The sequence below is a fragment of the Mya arenaria genome, chromosome 5 (genome assembly GCF_026914265.1).
Source record: "Mya arenaria isolate MELC-2E11 chromosome 5, ASM2691426v1".
Classification (NCBI taxonomy): domain Eukaryota; kingdom Metazoa; phylum Mollusca; class Bivalvia; order Myida; family Myidae; genus Mya; species Mya arenaria.
Genome location: NC_069126.1, coordinates 16,398,843 through 16,414,416, shown reverse-complemented (window position 1 = coordinate 16,414,416; position 15,574 = coordinate 16,398,843). Strand labels below are relative to the sequence as shown.

Here is a 15,574-nt window from a genome sequence, read left to right as displayed (position 1 = left end):
TGGGGAGTGGACTCACGCCCCACCATAAAGTGCGCCCCCTCTAACCTCAAATCCTGGATCCGCCCCTGTATCATGTCTCAAGGCTTATAAAACAAAGTTATCCCGTTTGTTTTGTTTGCCCTTTTCGGGGCAGAAATTTGGTCACATTCCCCTCCTGATTTTTTTTATATTTTTCCCATACCGAGGTAAACAAATCCCATTAATTTAAAAAAAATAATATATATATATATATATATATAAGAAGAAATATAAAAAAATGAGAAACATTAAACTCTTGACAGCAAATGGAGCAATAGAGTGCCATTTATAAATATGTCTTTAGGTTTGTTGAATAAAAGGATTAAAAACAAGTTGGCCATTATTTTCCCCCTTTTTGCCAAAACAACACTCTTTTTTCCCCTTTCAAAGTTCCCCGCCATCATTACCTTGATAGAGGAAAAAAACACACTATAACCTACCACTGATCAATTATAATCATTCAACATTAAAAACAGCAATAGTTCATAACACATGAATGACCTGATTTATTTTATAAAAGATGATGGGTATTTTGTTCATCAGACTTCAATTATAGAGAAATATTTTGCCCCTATTTTTCAAATGTTTTTACATCATAACAAGCTTTCATAAAGCCTGATTTCTTACTTAATCTTGATTATACCAAATAACAATGAGTTTATTTTGATTATCAAAAGTTTCCTTTTTAAGTCCAAAAACAAATATAATGAGCTTAGCTTGGTCATTTTATATGGGCGTAAAATGTTTTTTTAACATGGGATTATTTAAGATTGAAAAAATATTGATCGACTACCCAGCATTCTCTTTGTCAAAAGTCTTAAGTGACTCCCTTCAGATTAAATAGTTTTGTTGTTTAATTTACAATTTCCAATTAAACTAAAAATCCCCAAGTTGAGATGCATCTATAAATTACAACCAATTCTTTCTGACTGTTGGACATATTGCAGAAAATACAGTCTGCCTGTTCCTATTAAATTTGATCAATAATTCACAAAGGGAAATACGCTGTGTTTCATGTGTTTGTGTGACAAAGTGAGACGAAGACAGATATTTTTGAATAACAGCGCTAGACCCTTGTAGCCTGGATGCAACTAGACAGTTAATGGGAGATGTTCGTTTCCAGGCCTAGTGTGTCTCCATCTTGGCCTGTTAAGTGTGTGTTGTTGCTATCATTCTATCATTGAATCCCAGATCATGATGCAATGATCACAGGGGAACAAAATGTCCTTCACAGTCCTTGAACTCCATTAAAATATCATGAGCCTTCTCCATTATTTGTCATTCAAGTGAGTCAAGTAATCAATCATTCTCAATTAATGCATAATGTCATATTATGAATGTTTTAGAAACTTGTGATGTTCACAATTTGCAGAGTTAATAAAAGAAATTATCAATGCTTTCTATAATTTGATGTCACTTGGTACCTTTTGGTATTAACCACGAACAATTTATAATGTACCAATCCATGGTGATCCAAGTACGTGACATTATAGATGTAGTGTCTACGCTCATGTCCCTGCCATAAGGATCACAGGTTGGATTCGAATATATCTAGAGATTGCTTGTTTGGAAAAAGCTCTTGTCTCCCTACAGTGTGGTCGTAGGTGAGAAATAATCAATAATGGACATGCAATTTGTTCTTTTGGACTGGAGACAAACCAACATACGGGTCATGACCAACCCATATACCAAGTATGAAGTTCCTTGGTCCAGGTATGAAGTTCCTGGGTCCAAGCGTTCTTTAATTGAGCGGAAAGAAGTGTGACGTATGGACTGGTGACCAAATTTTTTTAAGTCAATATAATACCAGTCATGATCAACTCGCTTACCAAGTTTGAAGTTCCTGCATCTTAGCGTTCTCAAGTTATTGAGCGGAAACGAAGTGTGATGTAGAGACTGACCGACTGACGGACGGACGGACAAGACAATAACAATATGTTTCCCCAATAAATCATTTTGAAAACATTACACTTTAAAGAAAACACTAACTATTACTTACAACTTGATGATATAAAGTGCCCTTTATTGTACATTCATTCCATAAATCAGATATTCCAACCTAATTAATCCCAAAATTCCCTGAAAAAGGGATTTCCAAATGAGTAGGGGGTCTATACCTTCAGAACTCCAGGAACCGCATTCAGCCCAGGGTAGCATGGCCTTGAAGGAGGCAAACAGGTAGTAGATGGTGTAGGCAATGATCATGTTGTAGTAGATTGCGATCAAGACAGACACAATGAACATGGCCCAGCCCACACCTGAAAAGGAGATGACAAACATTTTGAGACAAAATCCATTGTTCAAAAAGAGCTCATGCTAGAAAGCTCTACACAGTTATATAGTTCAAAATTGAATTTTTTCAAATGGGCTTGTTATTTTTTTATACAAAGTGATACTGCAACAATTTTAGCAACAATTTCCAGACATTAATGGCTCAAAAATTGTGATCTTATCATAGGAAAAGAAATTGTAAGGTTTTTTTTCTAGTATTTTGGGAATATAACCAATATCTTTGGAATTGGAGAATTTTTTCATAATTTTACACAGAATCAGGTATGTTTAAATATTATAATTATGTAGGTTGAATATTCTTTAAACTTTTATAACAGTTACTGCAACTTTAGCTTTACAAACACAACGTTTTTCTTTGTTTTCCAGATTTTCTGAATGGGAGTTGTTTTTCAACAATTTACATTTCAGCAATTTTTGGCAAGATCAAGGCCAAAACAAAGCCAGGTAGGGGCATGATAGTACAAATACAAAGCCAGGGAGGGGAACATTACTTATTAATGAAATAAATTATATCAACATTCACATTCAAAAGACATGAGCATGATATAGTATAAGGAAGTGCTGTCAGTGGCGAGATCATTGGTTAGATTACTGTCAACATTTGAAATTGGACACGCGCTATTTTAGAGGGTTTAAATTCACTACGGGGCATTCCCCACTCATTGATCTTTATGCCTTCAAAAAGATGTGAATAACAATTCGAAATGATTGTAAATAAGATAACATAACTCTACGATATTTGTACAAATACTTCTTTGAAGAACACTGAATGTGAACTATAAACATTATTAATCTGTGTTAAAACTAATCCAGTTATAGAAATTACGATCTGAACTTCCATGCAACTTCGAGCTAGTACTTTTACTAGCGCACATGAACATTAGTTAAAACCTTTTTTTATTTGTTTTACAATGATTGTGAAACAAGTAACAACAACATTATATTAATCACTCTTATTGGCCGATGTTATGCGAAAGTGAGGTATGTGTTTTGGGGGAAACCGGAGTACTGAAGGGAAACCCACTTGTCCGACTTGGTGACCATTATACCAAACTCACATACGTCCAGGCCGGGAAATGAACCCAGGTCGCATAGGTGAGAAGCAATTGCACTAGCCTCTGCACTAGCAGGACAACCAGAGGGGCTATAACAAGGCCAAGTATTTTTATAATAATTTGTCTTCAATTACTGATAATATTAACCGGTATATTCATTGTGCTTGTAATAGAGCAAAAACACTGGACACGTTATTATCTTCAGACTGTTGTGCTCCAAACATACACATACAAACCTTGAAACAGTGGTGATGCCTTCCATATAGACACGACTCCAGAACTCGCAAACTGGCCGAACGACAACTCCAGGTAAACAAGCGGGATACCCGTCACAAACAGCATGATGATGAACGGGATGAGAAATGCTCCTGTAATAAAACAACACAAATCTGGGTATACAAAACACAAGTAATCAGCTCTGTTGTAGGTTATCATGTATTGTTACCATTTAGCAAAGTGGTTGAAATTGGCATATTTAAACCCTGCAACTGACAGACATTTCAATGGTACTAGACGTGCTCACATTGTTAAAAACATTCTTCTTTTTTTAAATTCAAAAAAATATAAATGTCACAGCAAGGATATTAAACCGATTTGGGGCTTTTTGATCAAGATTCTTATTTTCAAGAATAATATAAGAACCAAAGGATTTTATATGCTCAATCAGCAACTTGTGAGGTTTGAATGATAGACCAGATTAGTTCATGATTATATTGTAGTCAATCTATTTAAAAGCAGAGACATGATCCTACCTACATGCATACTTCATGACAAACACACTAGGAACCATTGTGTAATAAACAAGTTCAAATTAAGTTTATTAGTCCTTAATATCCATAAGTAGGGCAATTATTAATCATATGAACTTTTGATATCGAAAAAAAATGTAATGTTCAATCTTGGGTCATCCAACTTTTGGGCCAATATGCAGGTACAAACATACTAAATACCTGGCATTCTGTTGAAACATACTACAATACACAACTTGGCAAAAGAAGACTCTGTTTTTCTCCACTCCATGTCAAGATGGACAAGAGATGTCATGATAATAAGGGGAGACAGGATCTAATTATCTGTTAACAAGAATGGCTTTGTGCCACAGGTCAGCCAAAGCCAATGCTAGGTTACATGAACTTTTCCTCCCACGCCAACACTCAGGATCATTGAAGGGAAACAATTTTCCCTGCTTGCCTTGTGTTATATTTATGACCCAATGTTAAAAATCAAACAAGCAGAAGTGATTAATTTGTAGGCCAAGTTGCTGTTTCTGTCAAATGAATACTTACTTTCATAATTATATATCATAGAAAACTGGATACTTACTTTCATAATTATATATCATAGAAAACTGGAGAATATCTTTGATGTTCCTCAAGAGCCATTCTTAATTACGCTGATTATTTTTATGATATTGCAGATACTTGGGGCAAGAGCAAAAGCTAATTTTATAAACTTAAAAAAGCAGCAATCCTATGTAAACTAACATGCCTAGGTGGATTTCATCTTTTTTTACAGACCAAAGTTCGTCGGCAGTGCATAGAAATTTGAAGTATAAATACCATCTTGACTTAATATCAAATAAAAAATTTGAAAGTATCTACTAGCCCAAAAAACAGATATCCTTGGGGTTTTTTTTTGTGAATTTAAATACATATTTAAATTTACATAAAAGCTGCTGTTATGTCGAAAAAAAGGGTTTGTTTGCAGTTTGCCGGTTACTCAACCGACAACATTGCCACTGACTTATTATTTTATAATTTCAACCCTTTCACATTGTCTTATAACGATGACAAAATATTTCTCCACATAAACCTGCATATTTCTGAATTGCATTCACGTAGGAAGGCAGAATTCTGAATGGAGGAAATGATTCTGTAAACAACAAACCTCTTGCGTTTCATTACTCTACTTTTTTACATTCTTTTGCCTACTTGACTTTACCATACCTAATGCCTATAAGTAAACTGTTTCATAGAGGCATTCTATCATTTTAGACATCTTTCATTAATTTACTTGCAATGACTGCAATTACAAATTAAGAAAGATATAAATGATGTGTTTTTTACCATTTGCTTGATAGCCACAAAGCAATTAACCCATCGTAATACATTATCATTAACAATGAATTTTTCTCAACTTATTAACATTGCTTCCTCTGTACGCAGAATGCAAAAATGGCAGAACAGTAATTGCATATTTCATGTGCAAAGAAATTCAAATATACAATAGTTGATGACTAAAATTATCTCATACATTTTCGGGATATTCAGTCATGTATTATGGGTAAAATCATACAATGGAAATTACAGAAGCAAAAAAATAACAAGACCCTATTTAGAGGCATAAGATTAAAATTTAAAGCCTAAAAGCAACAAAAACATGTCATTTAAAAAAAAGAAAAAGTTGTGTAAAAAAGATTGTACTGGAAGATTTACGGTAGAAGAAATATTCTGCACATCTCTGGCAGAATGCTGCAACCCACCTTTAATATGTTCCTACCCACCTAATATTTCTACCGAATTCTGTGTATCAAGGTTAAGCAGTAGTCTGTGTCTTAGATAGGTAGAACTTGTCTACATGTTTTATAATATATAGAAAGCAGTGTTCGACACTAAAGGGGTCCCGGGATCCCAAGGACACCAATTTTTCGGGAGGAACACCTGAACTTCAAACTCCAGTATTCCGTCGGGACACTTAAATTTTGACCGATAAAAGCTAAATCATCAATAAATAAATAGCGTTTCATGAATTAATTACCTAAATTTGGGTCCCCCTAACTTTCTTGACAGTGCATGTGAAAAAGATATTAATATTAATACGTCGCACACACTAAAGCGAAAGTATGGCTGACCTTTTCACTATAATTACGTCATGAATCTATAAATAAACAGGTCACAGTGCGCATGCGGTTTAACGCTTCTGCTTTGTTGTTTACATTATCAACAAGGTCAGAGGTGACGGACTTTAATAATCGGTACAATAATTATGGTGTCAGAGGTGACAGACTTTTATAATCGGTACAATAATTATGGTGAACTAGTTTGCTCATGTGTCAGAACTGCCCAAAAAGATGCCAAAACGGCTGACTTTGATGCCTTAATGATGTGACCATCAAGTTATTACAGTAACATTTACAAAAGACTGGCATCTTTCGGAACTAGTTTTCATGGAAGCCATCCTACTATTCAGCATTCTTTGTTTTATGCCTTGATCAAAACATTATAGAAATAAAAGTTTTATTATTTATCTTCAATCAATGGATAAAAAAATTATGACATTTTGGCGCGAAAATAAACATACACTATTTTCCAGTTGTCTGCTCTTCCAGTATGCACTACACTTGTTGGGCAGTCTGATTGATTCACAAGCCAGATGTAATATTCCTACTGTTTTTTCAATCAAAAGCAATGACATCTGACAAGACCCTGAACCATGGCATTTTTAATGCGTATTTTCCGAAAATCTAAAAATAGTAACAACATCAAGTTTTTGTTTACATTGTCAGTGTTCTTCCAAGGACGCGCCCTTGTGCCATTGGCGCAGAAAAAATTGGGATGGCGCAAAGAAATACCTGTAGACGGGCCGATCGGCACGCCTGTTTTTCGAAAAGCCGTTTTGACTTAATCGAATTTTCGAAGAGCCGTTTTGATTTAATCGATTTATTTTTCAGAAGTTTTACAGCATAGCGTTCATTCGATAAAACAACGATTCAAACAAGCATATTTTTTTTACTAAATTCAATGTTATCATTATGGCTGAGAAAAAGAAAACAACCCAAACTATGTTTGATTCTTTCACTGTTCCTGAAGCGAAGAAACACAAAGCAAATATATTGGACGGCAATATTAATACCGCGAAAGACATTACTCCCCCAAACAGTTCAATAAGCGAAACTGACTGCATATTAGCAGAAAATTCTAATACATTGCCGGTAGATAACTGCGATGCTAAAACGTCTGCAAATCCATCTGACAAGAAAAAAAGTGAAACAAGGTCATTCCAGAAAAGATGGCTCTCCGACTTTTCCTGGTTGTTGTTTGATGAACAACCTCAATCTATGAAATGCACTATTTGTTTAAAACATAAGAAAAGTAATGCACTCACTACTTCTGAATGTAAAAACTTTAAAATCAACATTAACAAGACATGCATGTGGATGTTACACCATGTATATAATGGTTAAATAAAACACTTTCATTTACAAGTTTTCATTTTTCCCCTTTTTTTGTGCAAAGGTCATGGCCCTTCACTTTTGAAAATGGCCCCTAATTTTCATGACTGCTGGGCCATTCGGCTCCATCTTTTTCAATCCTTGGCAGAACACTGCATTGTACACATTGTGTGACTTAGACATTCTACCACTTTTGAACCCAATCTACCGACTTAAGACCCAAATCTTCCTCTCTGCCATTGCCAGAGGTTCACATGGGTGACATTGTGTTATAACTAACTTGTCATTGCATGCTGTTGAAAACATGTGTAATATGGTGTATACTTGAATTACAAATTGAAAAGTAAAAGGCACTAGATTTGTATGTTCAATTTAATATTAAAACAGGCTCATTAATGAAAAAAATGTAAAAAATGTAAGGGACTTTTAATTTCAGGAAGGGACACCTGATTTCAGATGTTGGTGTCCCTTCGGGATCCCTTGGGAAAATGGTTAGTGTCGACCCCTGGACAGGGTACATTCCGACAATTAAGTATAAATGAAGCTGATCTAGAGTAATACTGTCTTACATATCATTATAAAAATATATCACTTCAACCAATATGTGACCAATATGATACAGAAATATTCAGTCATCAGCTTTAGCCTTGGATTAGCCTTAACCAAAGTTCTCGTAACAGTGATTGGCCTACTAGTTCTGCTTTATAAAATTCATTATATGTCAATTTCAGACGTCATCAATCAAAGTCATGACCAGAAAATTTAAATGCATACTTATTTCATATCATTAATACAATTCCTTCCTACATGCAATCTGTTGCTAATCTGCATTATAAGCAATAAAACAAAATACAAAGTTCTCCTCAAAATGAATGAAAATGAGCGACTTGCAAATGGTTACCAAGCTCCGTTTCCAATTTTATGATAGGGCTGATACAGTGAGTTTTTTTCGGCCCTTTTTGCAGCCAAAATTCAGCCCCATCCCCCCTGAAAAGGTATATATATTCCCCTTTACCTAGGTACAAAAATATTCCCATTCAATTTTATTTTTTGAGGAGCATTGACCTCTTTACATTTCGAAAATGTAGCAATATAAAAGGTTTGAACCTGAACAATATATTAGTCATGTTATTTTTCCCCTATCAAAAGGCTCCATCACAATTCCCTTAAAAGTAAACATAAAATGAAAATATATTTTTTATTTTATTTTATATCAATACATTTAGACATGATGAATTCAATTTGGCAATGCACGTTCAAGAACTGTCTAATGAGTTGACAATTTATTAAGCATGTGAAATCATACTAGGGGTTATCAGTTTACATCAAATTATCAGTTGTATTAACAACCCCTGTTATATAATAACGATAAAAGTAAAACCAGAGCCTTGACAACATGTTTTTATGTTTGAGGCGTGCTCGAAAACATTGAACTTGACAACATGGCAGAAGCGCCATGCTCCAAATGATTATTGGCCCCAGACGATCAATAATCAAACAGAATTTAAACACAAATGAAGGAACCTCTTCAACTAAATCTTATTGAATCGGAATCAATCTTAAGCAAGTGCTGTCTTGACAAGAAATTTTCAATTACATAATTCATAGACAAGACTCAATCAGCAGCCAGGGATTGCAGTGAGCAATATAACACACGCCAGAGTACATTTCACAAGACACATGGATGCTGATGTTGGCTTTTCTGTTAATCTGGTACTGGTATATTTCAGCTCAGTCACATGACAGCATTCCTGAAATTTCTACTCTGTTATTGTTGTGGATATTTATAATATGACCATCTGTCTGTACTGTCAAAGCCTTAATCGTAGCTACATATTTAGTGTGTCCTTATAAGATTATTGTCAATCGTAGAAGAATAATTAGTCAACTAAAAAGATAAGATTTACAACCTAAAACAACACAGTAATCTGTAAACCAACTGAATGACCAATGTCAAATGAATCAATTTCAAGGAAACAAAATTTAACACCAGCATTTCAAGTGTTTTGACAATATTCTTCCTGAATCATTTCCTTTTTGTATTATTTCAAGTGTTCATTATTTTAACCAGTTTATTTCCAATGTTTATTGTTAAACTTTTATTTTCATGTATGACCCCAAGTAGAGGTATTGATCCAGTTGTGCTATATTTTCTGAACTCATGATCATGGCAAGAGAAAGATTGGGAACTACATTGGGAACTTTTTTGGGGGCTTACCATATGGTCAAGAGTCTATAGTCAAAAATTGATTTTAACAAGTAGTAGGGGTTGTAAATATTAAATTATTTCTGTCAGTGAATTAAACATGTTTAAGGAAGTCTACAAACCTGAAACAAACTGGACTGACTCAGACAACGCGAAAACTTTTTCTTCTTCACAGGACATTGCGACAGGTAAACACTGAAAGTTTACCTGTCGCACCAAATTTTTACCTGTCGCAATGTTACAAACAGTATTCATTTACATCAGCCTACACCTTGATTTTAAGCCTCTTTTTTTAAATAAGTTTTGTAATTCCCCATTATAACAGGTTTAGATCTTTTTGGTTAGATTTGTCCTACAGTACTATAATAAATTACAAAAAAAAAAAAAACATCATGTAAAAAAAATCAATATTTGGATCTTATAAATGTCATAATTTTTTTCTTCCCATGCCTCCAAAAAAAACTCATATCTGGTTCGTCTACCCATGGAACAGCTAGATCTTACTCTTTTAATTCATCTTTAAATTAAAGATACAGTACGGTTATAAAATGTAAAGAATTGTACTACAAGTCAAACCCAGGCACAAAATTTATGCAAAAACGAAAGTAGAGTTCTTCTTATTGGCAATGTTAAACAGAGCGGAAAGAAAGTCAGCTCGGTATATTAATCATCATATTCAAATTAACACGATTGCCGGGAACCACTTCGCCATAAAAATACATACGGAATTTTGTAATTTCCGAACTTTTCCAATATAAAGGTATTAGAGTACGAGCTGAAATCGGAACCTTACGCGTTTTATCGGCTTTTACGGAAACATGTCGAAACGGGGTTTACAAATAGTGATACACTGATTAACACGCTGAATAATCATGATATAATAGTTAAAAATAACTCTGAACATTTATTTAGGAACTGAAAGTAAATTTTCCGAAAATTAAACGGTGCTGACTGTAATTTTTCACCGGACATTGTGACCGACCAAAACAAAAGTTTCGTCGGTCAAAATGAAAATATACCGGACATGTCCGACTGTCCGACGGACATTTGCATTGTCTGCTGACTGACAAGTCGTGGTAATATTACAAGAATGTATTTCATCATCATGTGTTTTGTTGGCCAAATTTAGGTCATATTCACTTTCTTAAATAGTGCTGATTCTCTATGATTCTCCTTATCCACCCAAAGTCCCCATTATATCCTGCAGCCTTTTTTTCCATTATGTGTAACAATAATGTTCAGACAAAGCTCTATTTCCCGGTCATGGAATTTAGAATTTTGGATGAACAAGCCTGAATCCCTATACTAATGCTATCATATAACCAGTGCAGGGCTTGAGGCCTTGTGCTTATTTCGACCATTGAATTTCCATTAACAAAAAACATTTTGAATATCAAAAAAGTATTAACCTGATCATAAATTAAATGGAACATTAAGATATATACTCTTTGATTTAAAAATTAAACACTGCAATAAAAGCTGAAGTATGGAAATGCTATGCTAGCTCAAATGTAAAACTATCCAATAAAAATTATGGTCACTTAAAAAAAACGAACCTGCGCCATTCCTGTAGCATACATAAGGAAATCGCCATACATTCCCCAGGCCAACAGCATAACTCAAACATGATAAAATAAAGTCCATTTTTCTTGACCAGTTTCCGCGCTCCTGGTTTTCATCTTCACCAGAACCAGATGAGGAGTCGTCCCCATTTTCATCCGCACCTTTAAGGTGGTACTGGTACTCCGGTTTTTCGTTCAATGATGTCATGATGAACTACAATGATGGTTCTGAAAATACATTAACACAAATATTAGCAAGACACAAACAAAAACCCACTTCAAACATATAAGCACCAATCACAAAAGTAAGATAAAAAAAACAATGCTATTTAACTAACTTGGAACCATCTTCTGCTTACTTCAACTCTAATACACATGTTATCCTCACTTATAGTCATATCTACAGGTAAATGTCATAGGTAAAATATAGTATGGCCCTTAAGCGATTATTATTACAAAAATAGCATGTATTATTATTAATAAAACATACCATGTACTGATATGATTAAGGAGTAGGGCTTTTAAATTTATCCTTTTAAGAATGTGTTGCTAAATATTTTAAATTTATCCTTCTAAGAATGTATAGCTAAATAAACTTCTTAAAAATAATCCTTCTAGGACATTGGTACTACAAAATGATCCTGTTTAAGAAGAAAACACCAGAACTTTCTGTCAGATGTTCTCTGCACACCTTGACAACTGTTGAGGTTCTATGGAGCAATTACACTGCAGCCTTTGCCGATAAACTCAATAGTGTGGAAGACAGACTGGTATTAGGCCAGAGTTTTTATATCTTTAGATTTACGGGAGCGCCGTACCTAAATATTGCAAAACCCAAATAAAAATAAAATTCATTTTCGTAGTTTAATTTTTATTTTTTCCGACGAACGTTGCTCCAATGTTAAGAAGAAAATAAAATTAGTGTTCTATAACCCATATCCCAGAACCAACTGGTGTACCAATTGTCATTAATTATAGGTCTTTTTACTGCACAAACCACGTAAACCAGTCGGAAATACGCGGGGAAACAGAACAGGTACCCGTTACCATAACAACGTCCTGTCAAAAGTGAAAGTAGTTTTTGTCATACCCCTTATTTCTCGCAATTTCTGCAGCTATATAGAAATGTTTTACAACAAAAACGTTCCGATGTTTATGTTTCATTAGTTAAATCAAACCATGGAGAACTTAAAGCGTGTTTATTGTGATTTTTTTTATAAATTCAGTATGTTGTTCGCGTTTCGTGGAATGATTGCGAAACTTCCGGTCAAAATAAGGAGACAGAAATTCTTGGGTTGTTTTGACTATTAAAAGTCGTTGGCGCACGTCGTATAATAACAAGGATGAATTGGATTACAGTGCAAAAATGTATAGCTTCTGACAAACACAAACTGCAAAATGATATCGTGTTCATCCTAGTCAAAATAGATATTTTTTTCTGAATTTGACTCTGGGGAGCATTGAACACACTACTTCACGATCACATATTTGAAGAGAAAAACACAAGGTATCGTGATATTCGTAGTTGTTAATTAGTTTAATAATGATTTAGAATTTAAATCGTTATAGAGTACTGAAAATGATGTAATAATAACATAGTGTGTGTTTCCGATAAAACAAAAAATCTGAACATAAGATATCTGGCAGTCAGTGCAAGAAGTCAAACTTATCCGTTGCTTATTGCCAACGGGCATAGCTGGAATTAGAAGGATATTTTTCAGGACTGATTCTAAAATCAGTTCTTAGACCTGGTTTTTTGAAACATATAACACTTGTCAAATTTATCTTAATGCTCCCGAATTTTCTTTGGTGAAGTACATAAATGTAGATTTTGACTGTCTGTGTATCCGTAAGCCCTGTCAAACTTTGAAGTGAAGAGGAATTTCCATCAGGGCGTCAACTTTTTTTGGTTATTTTTTCTATATCAAAACCACATCACGGTAAATTGTCACGGTACTATTTCGTTAAAAACACATTTGACCTCCTTATTATACCGTGTCTGAAACTTTGTTCAATGTTTGATTACTTCACAATGGAAAGGATATGCTTATACTGTGGGCAAAAGGTTAGAAATGGCCATTTAAACTTCTTTATTACACTGACATGTTTCATAAAATCCATGGGTTGATAATATATGCACCTCATATGCATAGATGCATTCGAACAAATATATACAATTAATTTCAATGAGCGCTTGAACTCCACAGTGTTGAGGTCAATATTTTCAGTCATTAAAAGGATCTTATAATTATGCTTTTGAAACTTTATGGTGATCTATCACCCTTTTTTCAGCCTATGAAATAGCTGACACAAGTAAGGTGTGTTTTGTCTTCATGATATAAGAAGATTTAAAAAATAAAAAAAATCGGAGAAAAATCCATTTTATTTTTATTTATTTCTCCTTCGGGACATTTTATGCATTTTATTTTTATTTTTATTTCCTCCTCCTTACCCAACTTTTTGAAAAATCTCCCGTTAATCTAAAGATAAAAAAAACTCTGGCCTTAGTGAGCTTAAAACATTACTCCTGCTATTTGGTTGCAAATCAAATAGGAAGCTTTAATGTTAAAAGACACATGATTTTAATACACAACATTATACAGCACTACAAATAAATAATTTGATAAACATCATGTACAATAAACAATTTGTCAGGTACACAGTACTGCAAACAAGGGATCAATATTAGTTCATAATGTTATTTAAGCAAACAAATTGCTCTTAAATGTCCACAAAAAATTATCTCATTCTTCAAAAAATCTCATATAACACATCAGGTTTGTTTGGTTGATAAAAAGTAATCAATACTTTAAACCAATATAAAAATCTTTCGGTCACAGTCTGGATATCAGCAAAAATGTTCTGGTAAATTTCCATGGTATTTTCCACTGCTCACAGCTGCTGAGCATTATAGACAGAAGGGCTAGGAAAAGCAGACAATCTCTAGCTAACACACAGTTATCTTCAGCTGTATGATTTAAACCTTGTAACAATTTAAAAGAGGTTTCAAATCAAGCTAGAACTAAAACAAAAAGTGTACTGTGAGCAAATGCAAATGAGTTTCTTTATGACCAAGTTCAATCAAAGGGTATGTTCACTGGTTAGCCAAGTGATTGGACTGAACATGAATGTTTTAGTGATGGTGTGATGATCATATATCATATCATAGAATAATCGTCAATGGACACCCATTATAAGCCAAAATAATTGGTTGTGGTAACCAATATACAATTAACATCAAACTTTTTTTTTTATACTTTAAAACCATAAAATGCATGTGTATAATATCAGGTGCTGAGGGAAAACATAATATTAATATCTAAGCTGGCAGTTTGTTAAAAAAAAATGTTCCAGTACCTCTCTTCAAGTGAAGTGTTAAAAATAAACTGTTGCATTTGGTAGCTTCTTAAAGGCAGTACACAGAATGCAGCTTTTAATAAAAATGCAATATCTAGAATCAGAACTCAGAAAAAAAAGGGCAATGGGTATTCAGCATGCAATCTCTAAAAAAAATTTTTAAAGTACTTGTTCCAAGTTATATATGATCAGATTTTGAAATTTTTTTTATAATTTTGTTCGACATTAATGCTCTTATTTTCTGTTTTGGCATTTTGCTGAGCTGCATTACTTATTCTATCACAGGTCACTATGGCTATGTTATGGCCATGCACACGCCCCCCCCATTCATCACTTACCAAAAAATGCCCCTGTATATTCTATTGAATGTTGATTCCAACCCATTTTGGACTGTAATTTAAGCCTGATTTTAACAAGAGCAATTCCCTAAGGAAACATAAATGGCAGTTATTAACTGACTTTCACAAATGAATTGTCAATATCGCAACATTTCATTAGTATATATATTGCTACATGCAATATCCGATATGTAAATATAAGTAAAAGTATATTACGTAACTCAATTTCATCAACTTCCACAAAATAACAAAATTAGTCCTCAATTTCAAATATAACAGCGAGTCCCTTTCCATTATTGCAGTCGTTTAGTTATTCCGGATGCTTCATTTACCCACGTGTTTAACAAGCATTTTTGCCATCGCGCAACTAACTGTTTACTGTTTTTCTGTTAGCACGTTTTTAAACAGCCACTTTTGCTGCAATACAAAAGAAATGAAGAAATTAAAACATAAGTAAACACAACAATACCTTTTCGATTAAAAATGTCCAAGAGAACGACAAATTCCTATTTTCTTTAACTTCTTTCATTAAAACATAAAAAGCACAAAGCGTCGTCTGTAGTCCTCACCAAGCG

General features: G+C 33.9%; 1 protein-coding gene across 5 annotated transcripts in view; it reads right to left on the bottom strand.

Annotated features, from left to right (window-relative positions):
* LOC128235173 (sodium- and chloride-dependent glycine transporter 1-like) overlaps window positions 1–15,574 on the bottom strand; it is a 52,789-nt gene extending 37,215 nt beyond the window's left edge. The window contains exons 1-4 of one of the 5 annotated variants that reach the window (XM_052949915.1): window positions 15,469–15,574; window positions 11,299–11,532; window positions 3,602–3,733; window positions 2,136–2,276 (exon numbers count right to left, since the gene is read on the bottom strand). In XM_052949915.1, the coding sequence (XP_052805875.1) occupies window positions 2,136–2,276; window positions 3,602–3,733; window positions 11,299–11,512 (487 nt within the window). In that variant the 5' untranslated portion in view covers window positions 11,513–11,532; window positions 15,469–15,574. The other 4 variants (XM_052949916.1, XM_052949918.1, XM_052949917.1 and 1 more) reach the window with 4 other exon arrangements.